At 37.3% G+C, this 9460-nt stretch overlaps 1 protein-coding gene across 1 annotated transcript; it reads right to left on the bottom strand.

Moving 5' to 3' along the window:
- Positions 284-2072, bottom strand: LOC18779676. The gene is made up of 2 exons (XM_007211846.2): positions 1790-2072; positions 284-992 (listed from the first exon to the last, which is right to left on the bottom strand). Exons 1-2 carry the CDS (start codon positions 2006-2008, stop codon positions 462-464), a joined length of 750 nt encoding a protein of 249 aa, XP_007211908.1. The 5' UTR covers positions 2009-2072; the 3' UTR covers positions 284-461.

Here is a 9460-nt window from a genome sequence, read left to right as displayed (position 1 = left end):
ACAGAAGCAACAACTTTAATTCAGAAACTGAATTTCATAACAGCTCTTTACAATCATTTTATTTATTTATTTAAAAAGGGTTCTCCATTTACAAAATTCAGGCAGGATTAGGCAAGTTGGCTAGAGCGGGTGTGCTGTGCTCCCTACTCTGCACCCGTAATAAATTGATACATCCATTTATGCCACAAAATTGAAAGAGCACAATGAATGGTATTTGCTACACGAGGCCAGGGAACAAAATTGCCATAACACAGAAGCAGATCAGAATGTGGAAGAAGAATGAACAAGGCATAAACCAATAAAAGTCTTATAAATTATGCTAGAAAAAGCAAACAACCTTTTGAATGTACATATGACTCTTCTATAAGAACTAACAGATCTACTCTTCGAGAAAAAGACTACTTGTAGAATATCATATACAAAAATCATATGAAGAAGAAGCATAAGCAATGTTCTTCCTCTCAAGTTGATCTGTTGAGATCAAGCCGAGGTTTCTTCATCATTGGCAATGGGACAACAGAATTGCACCTAGGACATTTCGGGTTATTTCTCATTATCAGTACATAAGATAAGCAACCAGGACACCCTGCTGCAAATGGTGATGCAAATAGTTTTTCCTCACTCTCTTCCTCCTGAGTTTCTTTGATGGATGATGACGACGATGAGTACGATGGTGATGATGACAACGATGACTTCCACATCGACGAAGATCGCCTCTTAATCGGTTCTTTCTCTGCCCTTTCGAGGGCTGATTTTACTTTATCCAAAGTGCATAGGCTCTGGTAATTGCATGAGGGTGGTGATGAGGGAACTAATTTTAATTCCAGGCTGGTGCTTGTGTCATCAAAGAGACTTAGTGGGATTTTTGAGGATGATGATGGAGGGAAATTTAAATCTTGCATCTTTGGAACTGTTGGATTGGTTTGGTCCCTCTGATCTGAGATTGAAAGTGAATTTGGAGCACTGCACCTTTGAAGATACACTTTCCCAGACTGCAGCAATCAATATACAATATGTTAATTACAGAAATAAAATAAAATAAATGAATTGCTCACAATTAATTTACTCATGACATAAAAGATGGTTTTAAAGAATCTACAATGGGATTAGAACTTGCAGAGCATTGAAGAACATCACCAAAATAATTGACAGAATACACAAATATATCCTTTTGCTATTAATTACAGTTTTTTATTTTAAATATTATATTTTTCAAGCAATAGCAATAAACTATTAAAAAAAGATTGTTCATCTTGAGGATATTCATAAACATCAAAAGGCTCTGTTCGACGGCAGGGGAAACTCAGGTCAGGAATGAAAAGAAGAAAAAAAATACTGTTATATTGAATTTCAAAAGCTATAATGGACTGCAGGAAAAAATAAATAAAACATGGATAATGGAAAAACAATATTATGATAAATTGAAAGTCTTATGAGAATTAAAGAAATGAACTGCAGAAAGCTACAAGATTTCTTATACTCCATTACTATCTGTTTCTCAGCAACCAAACACACAGCTAAAGATAACAGAAAATTCCAAACCAAGGAATTAGATTGAAGAAAATACAAATAAAATACAGCCAATTGCAGTCAAACCATGAATGAAACAGAACATGTCATGAAATCAAAATTCAAAGCAACCAAATCAAAAACAAGAACACAACCATACAGCAACACCAAAATCAAGTTCCCAAGAGAAATGTCAAATCTTTCCCAGGAAAATTATGACAGCAAACTGTTCCATTAATTCCCAGGAAACAAACAGACCCATATGAGAAAATAGACCAACCTTCAAGTCCAAGCGCTTTTCCCAGCCATTAGGGACCTGCAAGTCGAGGTCCAGTTCCTGGGACTCGTTAGCAAGCTTGGAAGAAGACCCACCACCGAGCAAGTCTCGTGTAATCAAGGCCGTTGATTTCTCCCCACTAGAATCACTCCCCAAACTCAGATGTTGATCGTCGCTGTACCCATTTAGAACCCGAAACAGAGAGCTCACGTCAGCAGCCATTACTGGGACTTCACAAACCTTCTTTTCTCAGAGAGAGAGAGAGAGAGAACGAGGGGTTCTTGGGATTATATAGAGCTGAACTATATATGGTAGTAAATATAGCCCGTTATGTAATATTTGCAATTAAATTAAAATAATAATAATATTATTATTATTTATTAATTGCCTTTGATATTTTTCTAGTATTAAAATTAGTTTGAATTTGAATTAAGATAATAATAAAGCTTATTAAATTTGATTAATTGATTCATTTAATGTTTGGGTTATTAATTGATGGGGTTGTGGGAGGGGGTGGGAGGACAATTCAAGGAAAGGAGGCACCTAAAGTTATGGTAGCATTAAATGCTTTTGGAAAACTAATAGCCTCTCCTTTGGCTTTAATTCAATGTTTTTTTTGTTTTTTTACAATAATTTTTAAAAATATTTCTTTATACGTGGATATTATAAATAAATAATATATTTTTAATTTGGAGATTTCTTATGGGTTTCTGATTTCCTTCTAATAAGCCCTTAAATGAAGTGGAAATTGGTACAAGTAAAAGCAAAGTGTTTACAAAGTGCTTTTGACATTTTCAAGATGAGTGAACAAGATTTTGACACGTTTGCAAATATAATGATATTACTGTGTTTGGAAATTAATCTTTTAAATTCAAGAACGGGATGACATAGAACTCTAGTTGAATAGGGGTAATCTAGGTCCCAGCTATGATCTATCCAATAAAATTAATTAATAGAGATATTTAGTCATATATTCATTTTTAACACTAATAATATAAACAAATCTTACATCATTTAATTTTTATAAATAAACTCCAAAAAATGATAGATGGTTCTATTTAATTTAATTTTAATTATTAAATTACTTTGATGCTCTATTGAGTTTTTGAGTTTTTTTTAATGAGGTTTTGGGGTTGAGCTTTTTTTTTTAAATCGATGACAGTTTTGTAATTTATAAGAAGTTAAAAGCTTCTTTATATGTTATAAATAGGTTTTTTATGTGTTTCTAAAGTCCATTTCATATAAATTTTTTTTTAAATAACTAAAACCCCTATATTGGATATAATTTGAACCCCTATGTTGTAATTAATATTCATTTTTTAAATATTTAAACTCTAATAATATATTTAGCTGAAAAGAAAATACCACGTGACATGATTGAGGCTTCAAGTGTGCGACAAAATGCAAACTTTAAAGCCTGGTTTTGGCTTGATAGAGATAGATAGAGTAGTTGAATGATATATGAAGAAATAACCATGTAGTTATTATTATTTTTTTTAATAGAAAAAAAGGTAGATTTCATTTCAATAGAAAGTGGAAACATTGTGCATGTTTTGTTTGGCCTCGTTAAAATCTTATTAGAGAAAACTACAAAAAAAAAAAACTCCAAAGTAAAAAAAAGTACCACACATGCACAAGAGAACATATCTAAAGCAAATTACATAAGATCCTAAAGGGAACTCTGGTGGGTCTGTAAGTACATAGCGTAGCAAGCCACCCAATCCTATCCGTATACGTCAATTAGGTACTCTACTGTCTAGCCAATGGTGTTTTACAATCCTCAATTAAGCATCCTAGGTAGGAAATATCAGCTTGGCCTAGTTGATGTATAGTTGATTTTTTTAATTAAAAAAATATGATTGATAGTTTAAACTACAAACGAGAAGGGAGTTTCTCACACACGCATTATAAAAGTGTCATGAAATTCGAATGTGAAACCACTGATATACAAGTTAATACCTTTTCCTATTGAACTATACTCTGTTAGGTATAGTGAACTTTTTGAATTGGTGATGCTTCTTTAATATTTAAAATATATATTTTTTAAAGAGTAGAAAATATAACATAGAGTGATACGAAAAAGGTTGTTATGTGCTTCATTTATTAGTATTAATTAGAGGAATCAAAATCAACAACATTAACATGGAAAAAAGAAAAAGAAATTAACGACTCTTAATAGGTGCAGTATAAGCATTAATCTCATATTTTATGAACGATGTTAATGAAAATTAAATGAACGTTGAATTGGAGTGCGTGAATTTACAGAGAGGATTGCATGCATGTAGCAACTAGCATCAATTCAAAAGGTTCATTTCATAGTGTATTGATTTAATTAATTAATTTATATTCCATAGTATTAGCATTGGGTTTGTATTTATATTATGAGGATGTTATTACTATGTACTTTTTAGGCAGATAAAGTCGCACAAGTATTAAAGATGAACCATGCAAATTTCGATGCCAACTTTTAATTGGGGAAGCCTCTTCTTGAGATGACCAAACTACGAGACACAGCGGCGGAGCTAGTAGCTTGTTTTTGGCGGAGTTAGTAATTTGTTTTTTAGGGGGCCAGTACCGTAGTTTCAAGGTTTTATAGCTTTATATTTCAATTGATATAGCAGTAGATGTTTAAGAGTTATTGACTTTTTCATGGAGTTTTAGAGTGCCACGGTCATTGCAAGCTTGTATGTGGCTCTGTTCCTGATGAGACACTTACAGAGGAAGAGGATATTTAAATTCTCAAATTCAATCCCTTTTTTTGAATATCTACTATAGTTGACAAGCTAATCTAATATAGCCAAAAACAAAAAGGAAAAACCCTTTTATTGAAAAAGACCATAATCATTTGTTAAATTTAATTAGAAAGATTCAACATGGAAGCTTGAAGGTGCATGCATGTACGCAGAGTGAAGAGAGGAGTGCATCAAGGAAAAAAAAAAAGAGAGAGGATCATTTGTTATAAAGAACAAAGGAAAAAGAAAGTCTAACTAGGGTCGTCACACATGCAAACAAATCTCAACCGTTTATTAATGAGCGAGTGACGCAAATGAATTTCAACTGTTTATTATATATGTATTTTATCGTGATCAAAAGGGCGACTGTAACCTCATTTCTTCTAGTCCAAGAAGAGGTAAATTTGATTTGCATTCAGATTTAGACAACCCAACTGCTGATTTGATATCCTCGAACCACGAAGCTTCTGAGTTTTTGGGCTTGATGGTGTTGTGTTGATCATGATCTGTAATTAAGTTGTGGATGGATATTAGTTGGTTGATAAGTTCTAGGCTTGTAATTAAGTGTGATTAGCTACAGGTTGATTGTTTCATTAAATGCTCACTTATTTAATGAGTTAGGGGAGAATTCAAAGAATAGAGGGCATGCAAGTTATGATAGCATTAAATGCAAAGAAATACTGGTAGATATATATTGGCCTATTTAATTGGAGAAACATTTATGTGCAACGGGAATATTATTGTTTTGTTATTCTCATCCACGCTATATTATGTGTGATAATTTTTTTACTTTGTATAATACGATTGGTCGAAAATAACAAAACAGTACTATTCCAGTTTCATACACCTTTTTTCTACTTAAATTGGGCATAACTTCTTTTTGGTCCCTTTTTACTTGAGAAGTTGAATAATATTATGTTAATTGGCCATGAATCCTTTGTTGAAATGTCATAGTATAAAATTCATTTTTTTTAAATATAATTTAATCCTTTATAAAAATACTAAAAAAAATATTAAACTAATTTCTTGTTTTTAATTATATATAGTCTTGAAGTAAATTTAGAGTAGCATTTGTTTTAATTTGATAACCTAGCATTATAATAAAGAAATTGCCAAACTTTCTTCTTAAAAAATAGTCAAACTTTGTACGGACATGATAACAAGGAAAGAAGCCATGTAGTAATGAGCCTTGCGTGCAGGAAGATAAAAGGTACACAATTGAATTGAATACTTTTATGTTTTTGCATTTGAAGAAAATATTTATAGCCTAAAAGTAAAAGAAAAAAAGAAGGAGGCATTTATCTTTGTCGATGCATTTAGGCTAAGGAAGGTACATTATTTAATATGCATTTCAATGCTACAATTAATATTGCGAAAGACCAATTGGGTGACGGATTCATGACGTTTAGTCAGGATATTCTGCCTCTAGTTGTTTTGCCATGAAATTATGTGTTGAGAGGCCCAATGAACTCCACTTTTTTAATATTAATATAATACATGCCAGGAGGGTGCCATGTGTTGTGGCCCAACAAATCTAAAGAGGAGCCCATTCAGGGGTATACAGAAACTCTACATGGTGCTTACACAAGTTTTGATACTCGTGCCATGTGAAGTAAAAATATAACTCGACGCATGGGAAGGTCACAACAAACCCACAAGAATGCACAAGTTCCATAAACCCAAGCTTATTGCTTCAACAAGTATCACGTATCATGGCCTTAAGCCATTGCAATACAACGAACCCCGAACACAAGCACAATCATGCGAGTAATAGGCAACGCCTAGCAATCCCCCTATTTAGTGACAAACCAATGGAGATAAACTTAAGTGGGCCTAAGTCACGTAAATAATTTGGATTTGTTGAGTATGTTGTGGTGTGAATAGGTACGAGGGTCCATAAAACTCATTGAGGGTTCAAAAGATGGATGTTTTGAGTTGCTTGGGGGCACCAAAACCCAAGTCTACTTTCTTGAGCCCCAGTACCTAGGTAAGCAGAGAGAGATTCCAACATCTTTTTGTTAATCACTTCTCCATATAATTATTTTAAGTGCTCGTTTGACATTATTTATTTGGAGTAATAAGTGATTTTTTTTAAAATTTTTTGGAAGCCCAGCCCGTTTGGTAAACTATGAAAAAATCACTTATTGTTAAAATTTGATGTGAGAGAAAGTTATAAGGAAAATCAGCTAATGAGGTGCTTTCATTTTCTGACTATGCAGAAATCAATTCTGAAGAGGCGCTGGGTTTAATGATTATACTGGAATCATTTTCTAATTATTCGGGAAATAGTACCAACAACACTTTTAACAAAAAGTTTATCAAACACTAAACTACTTTATCTCACAACTAATTTATCTCACAAAAAATCTGACAGCGATTATTTTCACAGCATAACAATGTCAAACTGGCCCTAAGTGGTTTTAAGGAGGAGCAAGAAGAACGTTGGAGTTGCTTCTCATCATAAGTGATTCTGGTCCTTCTAGGAATCACTCTCAAACGAGCCGTGGAAAAAGGTATTTACTTGCAAGCCAATAGTCTTATGTTCAAATCTCCATAATGTTGGTAGTGTGCGTGTAAGAAATCTCCCATAAATGTATATATATATATATATATATATTAGTAGAAGGCTTATTCATGTATATGCTCCCTATGCTTTCAAACTTATCTCAGATTACCACATGTGTTTGCAAACGGCACACCACAAAAACCCAGGCGACACCACAAAAACCCAGCTCCTTTTCGTCCCGAACCACTCTCCACACCCAGCTATTTTTCGGCCCAGCTAGTAAAGACAACTCGGCCCACCTAGTGTTCACCACAACTGCCGAACGACAAAGGGAGCTAGACACCCGGATGAGTTGGCCTCAAGTCTCCTCCAATCACCCTTGCCGAACGGCAAGGGTCTTCAAACACAATTCGAAAGACCTACTTTCTTGCCTTGCCGAAAGAAGACTCGCGGAAGAATGGACAAACAAATGCCTTCCCAGTAACTTCTGCCGAACGGTAAGGTCCCACGAATCAAAACTTACTCCAGCTGCCCAGCTGCCTAGCTGCCGAAGGACCAAGTCCGCCCGAAGCTTTACTCGCTAAGGCTGCCCAGCTCCAAAAATGCCCAGCCCCTTCGCCCGAAGCCAAGCTCACAACGGCCCAACGGCGCCAAGTCCCCTACCGAACGACAAGAGTTGTTGCAACTCCAACTTGATCTCGGCAGCCCCTTTGCCGAAGCACCAAGGTCTTCTTGCCGAAGGAGTACCTAGAGACCACCACGGACTTGCCCCTGCCAAGGCAAAGCTGCACCGCCCAGCTCCTCCAGCTACCTTGCCAAAGCTCAGCCACCTGCAGACCTCTCGCCAATCCCCACGGCCTGCCGATCTGCACCTACTCAAAACCCAGCCCCCTGCCGAGGCCACATCACGAATTTAGCAGCCACAATTTATATGCTCGCAGCACAGCAACACTTCCTCGGCCCGCACCTGCCGATCGGCACTGCACAACCCAAGTCGCCTGCCCAGTCTTACTGCCCAACACCGTGCCGCCAAGGACTTGCCAAACGGCAAGATCAAATCTCCACGTTTTTGTTTACTCTAATGCTCCCAAAGCCAAACCCTACCGAAGTTGCCAAATGATACTTGCCGAACGGCATAGTGTACCCCTAATTTTTATACCACATCCTCCCAAAACCCTAGGCCTTGTTACTTGCTGAAGCCCATCACGGGCCCAACTCTTTCCACATGCCCAAGCACCAACTCAAGAAGGCCCGGCCATTCAAAATAAAAAATATATGTATATGGCTAAACCCTTGCCGAACGGCAAGGGCCATGGCAAAATTTTGAGTCTCCAAAAATTTTCAAGATCCGACTCCCTCGAAGGCCCAGCCTGCCGAAGGCAAAAAAAAAAAAAAAAAAAAAAAATTTGCTAGACCCTTGCCGAACGGCAGGGGCCATGGAGGCTTTGTGGGGAAGTCCAAAATTTCCAAATGGCCCGGCCATTCAAAAAAAAAAAAAAAAAAAAAAGGAGCTAGACCCTTGCCGAACGGCAAAGGCCATGGACACATTGTGGGAAGTCCAAATTTTCCACAAGACTCGGCTCCCTCGAAGGTCCGGCTCCCCTACGGACCCAGCTCCCATATTATCTGCAACATGCCCAGGTACCAAGATACCCAGCTACCAAGTGTTGACGCAACTCCTAGCTTGCCAACTTGGGGGACTAGGGAGTGCCCTACGGCTTCCAATGAAGCTGGAATGCTCGGTTACAATTACAAAAACTCACAAGTTCCCAACCCAGAAGTTACTTCTCGACCGCGAACTTGGGGGACTACTGTTTACACCATAACGAACCGAGCAGACCCAGCACCAAAGTGACTAGCACCAAGGCAGCCACGCCTTCTCCTGTGCCGAAGGAAGACACACTTCCGAGGTGCCAGACACCTACCGAAGCTCCCAGCTGCCAAACCTAATCTCCAGGACACGTGTCGCCACCACAACTACTTGCACAAAGTCCCACATTGGAACTTTGTGCAAAACTCCTACTTTCACTTCCCTATAAATAGGGAACAGTACCCAGGTACAAAGGACGACTATTCTCCCATTTTTACCGTTACTCTGCCAGAATTACTACTTGTAACTGACTTAAGCATCGGAGAGCCTTCGGCCGGCACCACACCGGTGTCCGAAGCTTAACGATTGCTTCTCCTCTTTTACCTTCTACAGGTCTCTCACCAACCCATTTCACCAAGGGCCTCAGCCTTCTTCTCTGCTGAAGACTCAGCACATCTAATCACTGAGTTGCACTCAATATTGGCCGGGCCATTTTGAGCATCAACAGGCTTAAAGTACCCCCCAACCTTTTAAAAACCGTCTCACGTTATCCATTCCGTCAGTTTTTTTGAAGTTCCGTTACGAATGTTACTGTTCATCCTCCCAATTCTAGAACAGCAGCCCCT

This window comes from Prunus persica, chromosome G4, assembly GCF_000346465.2.
Source record: "Prunus persica cultivar Lovell chromosome G4, Prunus_persica_NCBIv2, whole genome shotgun sequence".
NCBI lineage: Eukaryota > Viridiplantae > Streptophyta > Magnoliopsida > Rosales > Rosaceae > Prunus > Prunus persica.
Note: the sequence above shows the minus strand (reverse complement) of the source record. Positions and strands in the feature narration are given on the sequence as shown.

Coding starts and splice junctions, on each gene's coding strand:
- LOC18779676 (XM_007211846.2), bottom strand. CDS start 2,008: ATGGCTGCTGACGTGAGCTCTCTGTTTCGGGTTCTAAATGGGTACAGC. Junction 993..1,789: donor AAAAGCGCTTGGACTTGAAG/GTTGGTCTATTT, acceptor TGATTGCTGCAG/TCTGGGAAAGTGTATCTTCA.